This window comes from Haliaeetus albicilla, chromosome Z (assembly GCF_947461875.1).
Source record: "Haliaeetus albicilla chromosome Z, bHalAlb1.1, whole genome shotgun sequence".
Lineage (NCBI taxonomy): Eukaryota > Metazoa > Chordata > Aves > Accipitriformes > Accipitridae > Haliaeetus > Haliaeetus albicilla.
The window spans coordinates 12,501,156-12,517,450 of NC_091516.1; the positions used below are offsets into that span (position 1 = coordinate 12,501,156).

Here is a 16,295-nt window from a genome sequence, read left to right on the forward strand (position 1 = left end):
TGTATCTTCCATATACAAACTTTATTCCACTAAGCACCATACAAAATATTAGACTTAAAATGAAAATGTGAACTTGACATCAATGGTAAGTACAATTTTAACAATGTTATTGGTATTCAATAACAAATATATGAGAGGCACAAAGTGTGCTACAATAGGTCTAGAAGAGGGTACACAACTTTTTTGGAAAAGCTAAATTTTCAAGATTACTTATTTAAATTCAATTTACAGTAGGTGACCAATTTACAAACATTTACACAAAATCAAAACAAAAGCCCACCTTATTGTGGCAGTGGTAGTGTTGTGGGGTGTTTTGGTATGTTTGTTTGTTTGTTTTCCCCAAAGCAGGTATCACTACTACTTCAAATATGTAAAAGGAAGCACTGAAAAGTATCTTGCCTACTCTGTGTGACTATGAAGTATTTATGTATATTGATTTATCCTTTTTTACTCCAACTTCTTTGTAGTAGAACTGTTACTTGGAAATTCCAGTTTAGATTACTGTTCTTGATATCCAGAACACTACCAACCATAAACTAGCTTAATTTTTATAAATTGTTGCTTGTTATTCCATGTAAGAGACAAATAAAACTGGAAAGTTGAACAAAAGTGCTTACTGCAATTAAGCAGATGTAAAGCATGGGCTGTCTGTTCATCAAGAAGTGGATACTGTGCACAATGCCTTAAGGATATAGTCAGGCTTGCATATTGTTTAGCTCTGAATGTCTTCATTTCATGGTTAAGTGTGCCTGAATTAATGATTACACAGATTATGGAACCAACAAGTTGGCATATTCCCATACTTTCCTTCAAATGGATTTATTCTTGTGGTTTGCTGTTTGAGTTTCTTCTAGAAGTCAACAATGCAAACATTTTCAGAAAACATATCTTTGAATGAACAGCTGTATTAACAAATGTTGATAATAAAATATGCAATCTTTCTTATAAACATTTCCTTAACAAAAGTTTACAGAGAAAAACATGTAATAAAAAACCATGGGGTAACTGCCTCTTGATTTTGATACTCTTTATTTCAGCAAGATCCAGTAAGAAGAAGAAAGTGAAAGAAGCTGGTTATCTTTTCTGTACGGTCATTCTTAAAGGTAGTATGCAATTCAGGTCCTTCTTGTCTCGTAATACCTGCCAAGACTGGGGAAAAAGTACAAGGTTTTAAAAGGCTAAATAATCTTTGCCATTAATACTTAAATACCACTGTAAGCAGTAAGCCTCATAGATCCACAAAAATAAGGTCAGTATTTTTACCCTTCTTGAAAAGAGAGGGGGGTGGATTTGGGTGTTAGGGGAAGAAAAAATCCAAAAGGTATACAAAATGCAATGAACTACTGAGGAAGGTGCAGGCTTTGAAGAGAGCATATTTGTGGAGACTGAGATGTTAACATTATTTAAGCATTACATTTGATATTCTGACTGCAAAATAATTGTCTCAAATTCACACATGTCAAAATTCCTAATAGAAGATGTTATACTCTGACATTTCCAGAACTTAATTGTGTCTTTAAAATAGGTTATTTCAATTTTCTTCTGTATTCTAGTGTGAATTCCAAGACACATCTGTCAGGTCATGAACGTACAAATAACTGCAGAGACCCTCCTGTCTTTACACAGAATTCATGTAAACCACAATGTGTAATAAAAACCACAGGAAGAATAATGTCTCAAGGGCAATGAGACAAACAGATTTGTTAGGCTTCTTAAAAAAAGTGCAAGATATATTATATAGACTTCCAGACAGCTAGGATGAAACAACTGCTTTTGCATTTTTCTGACCACCACACAGGTTTGAAGCCAATTTTTTAACTGAAAACTATTTTCAGAGAATTTCACTCTGATTTCACAGAACAGTGACAGAGCCCAAGCTCCTCTGTAAAGCACTGCTTTATCAGATTCACAAAATCAAGTATTTTATGTAAAAGTATGTTAACAGTTCAGTATTTTGTATGCTAACATGGTTAAATAGAAGGAAACTTACATTTCTGAACAGAATTACAAAGCAAAAACATTATTCTGTTCTGACTAAGGCAACACCTTATAGCATTTGTTCTATTACAAGTATCTGGTACTGATTTCCTTTTTGCTGGAGAAGCCCTCAAGGTATTTAAGGACTTGATTAACTGGAGTAAACAGGAGCCTCCAGTGACAGTGTAACAGGGGAGTCTGTCTGGTTAAAGCTGAAAGTGAGTTCTGTGCACTAATTCCTAGGCAGAACTACATTATGAATAGTCAGAGATCTCAGAAAACTAGAATTTGAGCTGTGATTCCAAATGCAATGCCTATGATAGGAGACAAATGTAAAAGAGCATTGGTAGCAAGTATTTTTAGAAGAAAGATATTTAACCAAGGCCTAAATCTTTGCTTGCTTCAAAAAGTGTCCTTGCCTCCTCCACTGACTGGAACAGTGAAAGCTCCAGTTTGAGCTACTTATGTTCTAAAATCATGAGTGTGGTCTCCCTGAAGTATGCATCAATTTAATTCAGTTGTCAGAAACCAACAGATAACCATTGGTGGTGATATTTATAAAAAAGGGATACTAAGAAGTACAAAACATTGTTTATGACCAGTCAAATTCAGGTAGGAAGAAATAATGAAGATAAAGTTGTAATTCTAAAGCTATTAACCATCATTAGAATTTTACACACACAAGAAAATCTAAAGACAAAGGTTTTACTATTTCAAGTACCCATTTCAACATAAGCCTGATGCTTAATGGCAGACATTAATAAATACTCTTACTAAATAATTTTCCATAAAATTTTTTGACAACACATTTCTGTTATTCCTATAGTACAAAGCATAAAAATATTCATAACACAAACATCAGAAATAGGCACGTCAATGACTAGCATTTGTATGACTATCTTGAAAGCCAAAGTGACCGGAAAAATTAAATGAGATGCACTTTTTACCTTCAGAATTTCACCTTTGATAATATCAAACTTGTGTTTCTCATGTACAGCTCTAGCAGTGTTTGTCCTATCAAAGGGCTCTGCAAGATCAAACACAAACATTAAAAGTGTTAAAAAAACCCCTAGAGCTAGGCTGTCTTCACTGAGGAAGTAATCAGACAAAACCCAGAAGGGTCAATGTATCATTGCTTCCCAAGAGTGTTTTGAGTGGCTGATTCCACTTTGCTTCCCAATCTTTATTTCTATGTAACATTCATCAAAAAAAAAAAAAAAAAAAAAAAAAAGCAGCCCCAAATCCTGAATGCTGTAATGGTACGCAATCCATAATAAAGTCAGGTTATTATAATTGTTGAAGCACACTATGATTGTGCTGAATTTATGCATCAGTAATTGTTACTGCTTAAGAGTCTGTGGTATCAGAACATGATTTTGCATATAAAAATGTTTTGAAACTTACTACACATGTGCCTCTTGGAACTGTTCACTTTAGATTCATTCAACAGCTTCTCAGTGAAATACAAGGAGTACAGTAAAGTATTTACTATCACTTTTTATAGAAGATGCATCAACTGCTGTAAAAATATACTTTATCAGTTCATACCTATTAAACAATATCTACTCATAAGTTAATTTTGGGCTTCCACCGTCTAACAGACTACAAATTCATGTGATGTCTTCCCTGTTTTTGTGTTTTTTTTTTTTTTCCCCCTAACATAATTAATACTTTGGAACCTTTTTTTTAAAAAAAAAAAAATATTGAGGGATTAAAAAAGTACTCCTTGCTACCGATAGGGTTGCCAACATTAAAGAGATAGATACTAAAAAATCATGATGCAGAGACTATGCATTATGATGCACTACAAAACAGATTTTAAAGTCTTTTTTTCCTTAACTGCTTAAGTAACATGGTATATTCACACTGGCAGAATGTATGAAAGTCCTTAAGGGCCACAGAACCACAGAAGTTTTTGCTAGATCAGGTAGCTTTTTTGTTAAGTTGGTTATGAATTGCTTTTATTCAAATAGGGACATATAGTAAAATAAAGTACTAAGACATCAGAAGGGCTTATGCCATTATGGAGAGTGGGACTTCAAATGTCGAACATGCTCCATGGCACTGGGTTTTTATTTCTGCAAGCTATTTAAATTCATAAAGAAATTGTTTCATGCATCAATGTTGTATTTGGCAGGTTTCTAAAAGGTTTCTCTTCAAACTACCTATGAAGTTTTCAGTGGACTTTACAGCCAAATGTATTTTACTTTAGAACGTGTCATACATTTAGATTGGAACAAAAAACTATCAGATAAAAAAGGTACATAATCCTCTAAAATCAGTCACGTAATTTGACACAGTGACCTACTGCCACCAAGAATTCCATGTCCCTTACAACGTGAAGCAGTACAGCATTTCTTTTGCTTGTCTTAAATGTGACATTAACTGTTTCTTTAATGCTAGGACCTTCATGTACTTTGTTGAATCAAGAGATACATATTTTTTTAAAGCAACAAGAGCAAAGCTGTGCAATCTTCTGAAACTGTCAGCGAGAAAAAAGGTACTCTAGTCACAAAAGCTGACTCACATCTTCCTTTTATTCTTCCTGCATTATTTACTGACTGACAAAAGACAAACTCATTCCCTGGAGTGCAGCAAGACTAATTTTGCAATCAGGTACTATTTACACCACTACATTTTCTAACCATCAAGACAGTGAGAGTCCATCATAAGTTATTTTGTTCACACACAAAGAAATAAGAATATTAAAAGAAAAAAAAATACAACTTCAACATGGATGCTTGAGGGAAAGGCTAAAGGGTATCATCTTTCCAAATGAAAATACAAGAAATCATGAAACTTCAGAACTGCTGCAAACCAAGCCCTAAGGAATTATTTTTAGAATTATTTTTAACATGTGGATCTGAGAGATTTAAAAGTACAAGCATGACTCAGCTGCAGCTTAGACAGCTTCTGATCCAGTTTCCCTAAATGACTATCAATTTAATTGTCTCACAAAATTGCCATGTTTCTAGCTTTTCCAAACTGTGTCTTTTTCAATAGGAGAGTGTATGATATTATTTGATATAGACAAGATTTAAACTGAAACCAGAATAGTCACTAGCAGTTTAGAGATTCTGCCAAGGAATGTTCACAAACATCAGCTAAACCCAGTGTTCTCTGTATCCTTGTAATGGTAGTAGCCTGACTGTCTGAAAAGAGCATCTCTAATATATTTGTTTCTCCAACAACAGAAACACAAATGAGAATCAGTCTTAAGGCCGATAAAAATTAAAACAGAACACAATATTTTCTTTGAGTGAATGAGCCTAAATACAGTGCTACATGCAGAATATGGCAACTTGCAGGCATAGACTTGTGTAATCTATCAAATATATTTAAAATATTTAAAAATATATGCACTAATACCGATTACTGACATTTTAGTCTGCTAACTGGAAAATCTGACAAAGACTTGGAAACCACAATATATTGACATGTTTAGCTACCTTTTAAAAGCTCAAAGAACACTGAAGTTTATCTACATACTTTGTTAAACTAGTCCAGCTTAACAGCTGTTATAAACATGAAGCCTACTTTGAGCTGAAATAAGAAATTTAATTTTTCCCTTCCATTTTAGAGGTAAAAACTTGGTCTGTGAGGCTAAAACCCACTCTTAATAAAGGCTTGAAGTACATTGTAACGGGAAGGGATAAGACGTGCCACCTACAGATAATTTTGCTTTTTTAATAGTTCAAATGCAAAATGCACTAGTAAGGAAAAAGTTGTATGTAACCATGTCCATTTAATACCAATTCTGAAGTGCCTATTCTGTATGCTGCAACTCTATTTTCCAACCTGACAGAAAGAAAACCTAATTATTCAACCACTTTGTAACATCATAAAAAACCCTGAGAGCTTGAAACACACAGCTCCCCAGCAACACAGCAGATCAGCATCATGTGACAGCAGCAGACACAGCTGCCCAGCATTCCCACCTCCCACATTCAGACCAGAGCCTTGGCAATGTCTGCAGACACTATCCAGAATCATTTCAGCTGTACAGATACTCTTAATTCTCACATTTCTCAACTCTGAGACTGTAGAGTCAAGCATGCAGTCGTTTTTCAGTGTACTTTTTCCCCTATGACTGGTAGTTGATTTTTCCCCCCAAAAGTCAAATGAACAGGAATCCCATCATGTGGCTTCACATTGCAATCCATATGATTATAGTCAAGCTGGTACGCTCTGGGCAACAAAATAACTAACTTCACCAGTAGGTAATTATTCTCTGCACAGAGCAGCACAAATGCAGGAAATCACATACATACACACATGGGTGTGCTCGCATCCCCAACAATGTTGAGGAATGTCTGTACAGCCACAGGACTTCTGCCTTATTCCCCTCCTCCCCCAGCAAAATTTTCCCAGTCTGACAACTCTTTCCATACCATTTGGGCTCCCATCCAAGTTCTATTCCTCTTTTATCCTAAAACTTCAACCCTGGATATCCTGATCCTAATAGCTACCATTTATTTACAGCCTGGGCCCAGGCCACCTCTCCCATTTCAAACCTTCCCTCTTCACCCCAGTGCCCTAAACCACATACTTCTAATTCTGCCCCCATTCCACTTTGGTTCCTTATCCACGGTGCCTTGCCCAACCAATTCCCCTTCACCTACTGCATTCTGATTCTCACTCCCCTTTCTCATCTCTCTGTGTTAAGTGTTTCCAGTTACACAGCACCTCTCAGTCCCTTCCCCGCTTCTCTTTTCATTCTCCTAACATCTCAATACTTCTCTTGGTCTATTTCTTCTCTTTCCCTCATCCAAGCTTCATCTCCCACACATGTTAACTGTTCATCTTCTCCATGTAGGTCCCCCACAGCAGCCGAAAAGCATCAAGAGCACATGAAGCAGGTTCCCTGTATAGCACTACTGTCCGGTTCAGCCTGCACCAAGAAGGCTCAGAACTGCAACTCCAAAAGTTAGCCTGGGTTTACCCTCTGGTTCTGGAGGCCTTCATACAGTCTCTGCAGAAACTGTACATTCACAAGCCAGCCAAAAATAGTAGCCACAAGGGGATGAACATATGCATGATCTAGTCATTGCTAGGACCTGGGACATCAGAGCATTTCTAGAACAAAGAATATTCTTAAGAGAGTAATCTCAATATGTGCCTGCTGTGTTTTTTCAAAAGCTCAATCTTGGCAAAACTGACGACTATTTTTACAGAGCAGGAAAACACACGCTACTGGTCATAAAGGCCATTCCTTGTCAAAGTCCTAATCTCTGTTCCAACAGTAACAGGGCAATGAGTGCTCTTGAAGAAAAGGTCAGAACTATTTTTAAACACTATAGAACTTAAAGCTTCCTTCTCAAATGTTTTTGGCGGGACTGTTTCCAAAACTATTTACATTGCTTAAATTTAATTTTCTACATAAATGTATTACACATGTGAACTATTAAAACACTACCAAGGTAAAGTCTAATTGACAGATTTATGTATTTAGTCTCTTAACAGTTAAAAATGGTAATGCAGCTTTATATTTTACCTTCTACACAAATAAATTTGTTTCTCCATTCAATACCATCAGGTCTTGGAATAGCTTTGGCCTCACGAATGGAAATCATCTGATGGCTCCAACTAGGGAAAAAGAAAACAATGTGCAGAACTTTCAACTCTTGATTCTAAATTAATAATGTCAGTTTACAGTAAAAGATTGTCAGATTGCTATGTCATAAGCCTGGATAACACAGTACTTTATAATAATGAATAATATAGTGTAACAGTCTAATCTTCATAATTCACTATGTAAGAGTAAGGAATGACAGGTAGGAAACAAGAGAATTGTCCACAAACAGAAGTTTATTTACAAAAACATCTGCAAAAACATCACATCTATCAGTAACATATATTCATGACAATTTTTTTTCAAAAAACAATGTCAACTTGAATATGGACACCTACATTTATTTCTAAGTTCAAAAGAAATTATAGTCTCAGATCTATCCTTCAGAGTTTTCTGTGGGGAGAAAAGGAACATAAGGAGCGTAAGTGCAGATGAAGTCACATACTGCATTCCATTAAAAAAATATTAAACAGTATAAAGATATATAAAGATATCTTGCTTATAGGCCTGCATTTCTGGTGCAAGAAACCTTTTATTAGAAAGCACTAACACTCCGTGTATGCTGAATTTTAGATCTCCTATAAGTGCAAAAACAGCACAACAACTCAAATATGTGTTTGAAGATATTCTACCACTTTCTGCACACATTTTTACAACAAAACCATAGGAAATGATGACACTGAATAGGAACAGCAGGCAGTTTACAGGGCAGCTTTATGATGTGCCAAGCATCTTTATGATCCTTATGATGCTTGGCACAACAATGTGCCAAACATGACGGAAGCCAAAGTAACCACTTGAAGTTTTATGTTCGTATCTACCCAACCAGTTTTCAGGTGCTCTTAAGTAAACAAGGGAACTGTATCAGCAAAACACCTGGACCACCAATGTGTCACCATACGCCTTGACTAAATGGGGTGTAGAAATAGCTAAGTAGTGTGCTGCTAGCTGTACTGGTGTTATATACACCTGACATGATCTCCTGACTGAATCAATCTTTTGATATAATGCAAAGAGAGAGGAGCTTGGCTGGGTGCATCAACCACCTGCAGTAAATCTGTAAATATCAACTGTAAATCAAAATACAGTCTATAATTCATCAGTTAAATCTGGTAGAACTCTGTGCTCCCTAGGCCACAGATAAGCTGTCATAATTCCATTAAGTCAGTGGTGATAAGACAGTTTATACCACCTAGAAATCCATGCCAGTAATTCTACAAATTATCTTGGGTACAACTCATGATTAAAACCACTCATGAAAGCCAGCTGTCTGAATAACCATTAGAACAAGTACATTATTCTTCTATTTAAGAATATGAATAGGGCCCATTTCAAAAAGGTGCAGGACACAGCATATGAAGCATAGTTTAGGATACCTCAGACTACTTATACACCCACTGCTGTGTATATTTAGATTTCTCTTGATATATTCTTTAGAAAATTAGTACAGGTCCTGATAATTTCTAGCATTCAATGCAAACTAAAGCTTTCATTCTAACCCATCACTCTCCCTCTCCTTAATTCCCATAGCAGACTACTTTTGCAAGTATTAGAGATATTGTGAAGTACCAAATACTTTTGTATCATGTCTTTTTAATAAACTACCATCAACACAAGCTTAACAAGAAATTAAGATAAATTTCTCAAAAAAAACCAAACCCCAAACCCCACAAAAAAGACAAAAGAGAAAAAGCATGTGACTAGAGCATCAAAGAAGCTTAAACTGCAGCTCCAGAACATTGGTCAAGAGTAGAAGCCGACAGTTCAACTCTTCTGCTTTTTCTAAAAGCTTATTTAAAAATCAGAGAGCACCAGGCCAGTGGGGAAAAAAAAAAAACCCAACCAGTCATGCAGCAAAGTATTTGATCTGTGTTTGGTTAAACCAGGCAGTATTGTTCCACTTCAAACATGTAATTCTTCTCTTGACTTCTTTTTCTCTAGGTTATACTTGGCTTGATTCCTCAGCAAAAAATAAATGTGTTTATAATACACTGGTTTAGCAAAAAGCAACAAAAAAGTGACATTTCTAGCTATTTAAACAGCTTTTTATTTAAACTTGAAAACAACTATTTTATCTAATAGTCTCATTAAACCTTCACTAACCCCACTTTGGTACCAAAATCAGCCTGAATTAGAAATGAATTACCAATAGCAGATGATTTGTGTATCAATTTTAACCATTTTGGCTTGCACACAATAACTTCATTATTGCCAACACAAAGGAAGTATTCTCCACATACACACTTTCAATCCATAAGTTAGTAATAACCATTTAAACAGCTATTTCAATTATCAGTTATTTCTGGTGTCACTGCCCACATTAGGTACGTGGCTCCTCATGGAGAAGCCAAGAATCTGAAAGAGTAGGCATTTCCAGGTGTATGTACGAATATACTACAGATGCATTAAAAAGCTTATCTTTTCCAGAGCGTTCTTATAAGCCAAAGCCACTTGCATAAACACACTAAGGTGGGTACAAATTGCAAGCATATTTAATTCAATATACTAATAAAAAATCATCCCTTTATTACCTGAAGAATTCTACCCTGAAGAGAGCCGTAAGCAACTGTATTTTGTCACAATATGTATCCAATCTTTTATCATGTCCACCAAATACAACTTAATCAGTGAATTATCTTAAACAACTGCTACATAGCTTGGAACAATAAATATAAGAAGTACAGTCCCAAAGGACAATCTCTAGGTTCCCTAGCAGTAACTTCAGGGCGGCAAGGCCTTGCTTCAAGGTCTCACTTTGCAAAGAGACAGCCAAGTGAAAACCTGCTGCCTTCACTCACAGCTGCAGGAATGAAATCAGACACTCTCTTCAGAGGGCCTGGTAAACATGGACCAGTTTCCAAATACTTTCTTTTGAGAACACCTCCATACATTTTTACTTGGGTCACATTCACTGCGTGATCAGCAGACCTTTGATAGTTTGAAATACTTAACGTTAAAATGGAATTCTAAGCATACTTTTAGCCAGCTGTATCATGAGAAACATTATGCAGGCTTGAACTCTTATGGCATGTCAGCAAATCAAGCTTTGCTATATGTCCTGTGTAAATCCAATATATGCAGCAATTTCCAAATCACATTTCTGGTACGTTATGAATGGGGATAAAAATTACTTCTTATGGAGACACCGAAAATCCCAGACTAGCACTGTGGAATGGGCACTGTATAAATACATGGTAATCAGCAATTTTCTGAAACATCTTATAGTCTAAATAAACAAAGCAGATTAAAAGCATAAGGGAAAAAAATACAGCACAAGGAGATGAGCTTATTCACAGCTACACAGCATGCAAGGCTCCTGTTTCCTCCTTTGTGCTCTACTCTTTGGGCCCATCTTACCCTTAAATATTATTCACTACAAATAAAATACAACATAGATTTTTAACTGAAATACCTAGTAGCCTTTGCTAGACCAAGGGGGAAGTTTAACACAATGTATCTCCATCTTCCCTTCATCTTCCTGACCAATACATGTAAAATAGTTGATCAGTTAAGCATTCCAGGCAGGTGGCATCAACTACTCATTGTGTCCAAAATTATGATCTTCGCACATGATCTGATCATTCTTGACTGCATGCTGTTCTTTCAGCAAAACAGATCGGGTGTATCAAACCTGGTAGTGTTGTGTCCTATACCATAGATAGGAATCTTCAAAAGTCACTTTTATGAAAATTGTAGTAGTATTCTCCTTAGTAATCTTTTCAAACACATTACAGTTCAATAGTGAAATTTCACAGGCACAGTACAGGTCATTTAAATGTAACCTAACTTAATAGTCACAGTATCTGAAATATAACCTCAAAATTTCTGTGCATAAAACCACTAGTAAATGTTTTACAGGGAAAGCAAACACTGAAAAAAAAAAAAAGTACTGATTACAGCAATGAAAGTATTCAACACATTCAGGAATAAAATACTAGTTCTTCCATGAAAGGCAGAACTAACAGTGTCTTCCTGTTGTGTGTATTTAATTCTTAGTGTCATTCCCACCTATAACATTGTTTCCATCAGCAACCTCAAAGCAAAGGTAACAAGTGTTGTGGATAGTGTGACACTTGTACCTGTTCTCAGTGGCTGGCTATCACATACACACACAAATGTTTAAACACCATGTTCTGTCCACCTTTTCCCCCACATGGGCATTAATTGGGTTTCTCTTCTCCAGCCAGTTACCAGGTTTTATGAAACTATACTGAATTTTAGTACCTTCAAGACACACACCCTACTCCCTTCAAAGAGGATTTATATTTGACAGTGATACAGAGATGGTCAAGTAAACAGTAAATCTAAGTTTTATTTCTGTAGCAGAAAGAGTTAAAAATAACATAGGTTGCTGTATTAGGCATGTCATTTCCTGATACGACTTCTCAGCTATGTAACATTTTCATGGAACTCTAATAGCTATTTTTTAGTGGTTTCAGGCTTGGGTTTTTTTGGTGGTGTCCCCCCCCTGCCGCTTTTTTTAACAGATTATCACCAGTCAAATGTTTACTTAACAGGCATTTAACACTGGAAAAACAAGCCAGATTTTTTTTTTTGGTAGGTTGGTTGTTTTTAAAAAATCTTTTCTTCCCTTGACATCAGCAACTGTCTTTGCCTCAGTCTTTAACAGCGAGACCAGTTATCCTCAGGGTACTCAGTCCCCTGAGCTGGAAGACAGGGACAGAGAGCAGAATATAGCCCCCATAATCCAGGGGGGAAGCAGCTAATGACCTGCTATGCCACCTGGACACTCACAAGTCTACGGGACCAGATGGGATCCATCCAAGAGTACTGAGGGAGCTGGCAGAGGAGCTTGCCAAGCGACCCTCCATCATTTATCAGCAGTCCTGGTCAACAGGGCAGGTCCCAGATGACTGGAGGCTTGCCAATGTGATGCCCATTTACAAGAAGGGTCAGAGGGAGGATCCAGGGAACTACAGGCCTGTCAGCCTGACCTCGGTACCGGCGAAGATTATGGAGCAATTCATCCTGACTGCGCGCACTTGGCGTGTGCAGGACAACCGGGTGATGAGCCCAGGCAGGATGGGTCCATGAAAGGCCAGTCCTGCTTGACCAACCTGATCTCCTTCTACGACCAGGTGACCCGCCTAGTGGATGAGGGGAAGGCTGTGGATGTTGTCTACCTGGACTTCAGCAAGGCCTTTGACACTGTCTCTCATGGCATACTCCTTGAGAGGCTGGCGGCTCATGGCTTAGACAAGTGTACTCTTGGCTGGGCAAGGCTGGATGGATGAGCCCAGAGGGTTGTGGTGAATGGAGGTAAATCCACTTGGCAGCTGGTCACAAGTGGTGCTGCCCAGGGCTCAGTTTTGGGGCAAGTTCTCTTTAACATCTTTATCAGTGATCTGGACGAAGGGATCGAGTGTACCCTCAGTAAGTTTGCAGATGACACCAAGTTGGGAGGGAGGGTTGATCTGCTTGAGGGCAGAAAGGCTCTACAGAGGGATCTGGACAGGCTGGACCAATGGGCCGAGGCCAACTGTGAGGTTCAACAAGGCCAAGGGCCGGGTCCTGCACTTGGGTCACAACAACCCCATGCAGTGCTACAGGCTTGGGGAAGAGTGGCTGGAAAGCTGCCCGGCAGAAAAAGACTTGCTGGTCGACAGCCGGCTGAATGTGAGCCAACAGTGTGCCCAGGTGGCCAAGAAGGCCAACGGCATCCTGGCCTGTATCAGAAATAGCGTGGCCAGCAGGAGCAGGGCAGTGATCTTCCCCCTATACTGGGCACTGGTGAGGCCGCACCTCGAGTCCTGTGTTCAGTTTTGGGCCCCTCACTACAGGAAAGACATTGAGGTGCTGGAGCGTGTCCAGAGAAGGGCAACAAAGTTGGTGAGGGGCCTGGAGCACAAGTCTTATGAGGAGAGGCTGAGGGAGCTGGGGTTGTTTAGCCTGGAGAAGAGAAGGCTGAGGGGAGACCTTATTGCTCTGTACAACTACCTGAAAGGAGGTTGTAGTGAGGTGGGTACAGGTCTCTTCTGTCAAGTAACTAGTGATAGGATAAGAGGAAATGGCCTCAAGTTGTGGCAGGGAAGGTTTAGACTGGATATCAGAAAGAATTTCTTTACCGAAAGGGTTGTCAGGCATTGGAACAGGCTGCCCAGGGAAGTGGTGAAGTCACCATCCCTGGAGGTGTTCAAAAAACACGTAGACATGGCACCTCAGGACATGGTTTAGTGGGCATGATGGTGTTGGGTTGATGGTTGGACTTGATGATCTTAAAGGTCTTTTCCAACCTAAACGATTCTATGGATTACCTTCACTGTCCACTATTTCAAGCTTTGTTTTAACCAGAAGCTTCCCTGTACCTCTGTGATTAAATTTAGGTAACATTTTTTCCTCATGTATGATCGTCATGAAAAATAATATGCAGGGATTACCATCAATTCGAGTACTGATAATACAGCATTTTCAGTCTTCATACTCCCTAGTATATCCTGCACGTCTAAGAGCAAACAAAAAAGTCTTCCTGGACCAGCTACTGACTTATGTAGAAATCTGCTCTTGCCCATGTTGACAAGCACCCAAACCAGAAAAGTCAAATTGGGTATTTTTCCTACATTTGGATGAGTTCTTCACTGCTAATTCGCACAGGCAAACCTGAAATTTTTTCCTTGGCGGAGAAGGTATTTACTTTCATGTATGAGAAGATTAACAGCTTGTTATACAGATAAGTACTAAAGCATGTATCTAGTGTCCCACAAATTGGGAACCTGAGGATATCCTCCAGCAGTATCTTCTAATTCACCTGTTTAGCAAACAGCACCTTGCCAGCTGAAAGGACAGATACTCAGGAGAAACTTTTAGGACAAGACACCATTCCCTTATCTGCAGAGATCATTGAAGGAAAATCCTTTATGTGAAAATCTCTCAGAATTAGGCTTAAGCATGCACAAAGGACAATTAGTTCATGAATTGCCACAGGCCATATGGATTTAGCTTACATATTCCACATGTGGTGCACACACCAGCAATTTTTCCTTTATGGATTTCGTGATTGTTCACTTCTTACACTGAAGTAAAATATGAACACTTCAAAAATTAATAATGAGTATCCAGCAGTTAAACATTTTGTTCTCCTTCCAGGAAATGGATATGACATACACACACAGGACAGCAACACGTATGAACCAACTGCCTCAGAAACAAGTCCTTTAGAAGATCTTTAAGCTTTCTGAAATACAACCATTTGTATTTCACAGGGACAAGCACTTTTCCTAAGAAATTCTCGAGTGACAATTTGGCAAAATGTTCGTAATCTAGTTTTCTCAGATGTCCTCACAACTTTAGCTTCTCCTTCTCTTCTACAAGCAAGTCCAGATGCCAGAATGAAACTCAGATTCTAGGAAACTGACAAGGTTAGTGAACCAACTATATATGGGAGAATTCTTCACTAGATGTGGACTATATTGGTGTATATTATAGTCAAAGTAAGGAGCTACCTGGTCAGTTACCTCCATTGACTCGGGGTGACAGTGAAGGCAAGTGCCCCTATTGAGGTCCAAATAATTCACATCACAATCAATACCTTACAGTACAACTAAGAACAGATCTTTCTCACTCATGGCTAAGCAGTTACAGAATAGTGTAATATAACAAAACCCAGCTATTTTTAAAGGACACAGCTCTAACTTCCAGCAGCTATTTTACAGGATAGGATGCTTAGCTAAGCAAAAGATGCCAGACACTCTTTATGAGCATTCCTGTTGTCCTTTAGTCTCTTCACCCATTTCCTCTCTGTCAGTTACCACTCCTGCATTAATGCTATTCTTTCTCTTCAAGTGTTATAAAGTGTTGATATGTTGAATAGAAGAAATCAAAGTTTTGCATACTCTGAAACACTAAGATGAGCTTATTACTTACTCAAATTCTGTGGCATAATACTTGAAGAAGCCTATTAGCAAATCCCCAAGGCTTGATCCATTTTTTGAGAGGTAAGGAGGAATGGTACATGGAGCTTGATGAACAAGATGCAACTGCATAGTAGGATCAAAAGATTCCTGTCAAAATAAAATCAGAGCGTATGTATATATACACACAGACCCTTAATCTAGGTGCATGTATTTTTCACAATAAAAAAAGTTGCCTATCATTTGCTTATTATAAGTTCAAGGACAACTTACAAGCAAAGGACTCTATTTCTCTTGTGCTCCTCTGCTTAATACTAGTTGCTCCCCCTGAACTCAGGTAGAATGATCTTGCACAGGAGCGTCCAAGACCACCCCTTGCCTTCTGTTTGCTAAAGAATTTTAACATGGGAGAATCTTTGAACTGGACTTCTGTTTACATGCTAGTGAAACCACAAGAACAGAAGCTGAGTAATGTAGCCTGCACTGAGCTGGCTGCAGCTGAACTGAGATAAGGTAGGTGAAGCTAATGGACTTATCACCAAGTTCCCGTAAGTGTGGTACAGAAACTGTCCAAAAGGAAGGCCTGACATTTTTCCCACAGCATAGAGTTAAAATTGCATATGCAACCCACTGGCTCTAATATGAACCTGCATCCTCCCACATCATGAGTTCAAAGACTGCAGCAGCACCTCCTCTAGCCAACCTATCTGAAAGAATAAAAAAAAAAAAGTTATACAAAAAGACTGAATACAGAATGCAGCAATTAAGCTGAAGTATGCTTTTCTTCAGTGAGGGGGAGAAAAAGTCAGGTTTGCTATAAAGAGAAATTACTATTGCCAGCTTAAAAAGGAATCTACACAAGACTAAATTAACGTGGT

The 16,295-nt window shown here is 38.1% G+C and overlaps 1 protein-coding gene across 6 annotated transcripts in view; it reads right to left on the minus strand.

Moving 5' to 3' along the window:
- TENT2 (terminal nucleotidyltransferase 2) overlaps window positions 1-16,295 on the minus strand; it is a 45,234-nt gene continuing 28,939 nt past the window's right edge. For all 6 annotated transcript variants that reach the window (XM_069776998.1, XM_069776996.1, XM_069776995.1 and 3 more), the window contains 4 exons: window positions 15,431-15,567; window positions 7,472-7,563; window positions 2,925-3,004; window positions 1-1,149 (listed from right to left, as the gene is read on the minus strand). In XM_069776998.1, the coding sequence (XP_069633099.1) occupies window positions 1,075-1,149; window positions 2,925-3,004; window positions 7,472-7,563; window positions 15,431-15,567 (384 nt within the window). In that variant the 3' untranslated portion in view covers window positions 1-1,074. The remainder of the gene's footprint in view (window positions 1,150-2,924; window positions 3,005-7,471; window positions 7,564-15,430; window positions 15,568-16,295) is intronic.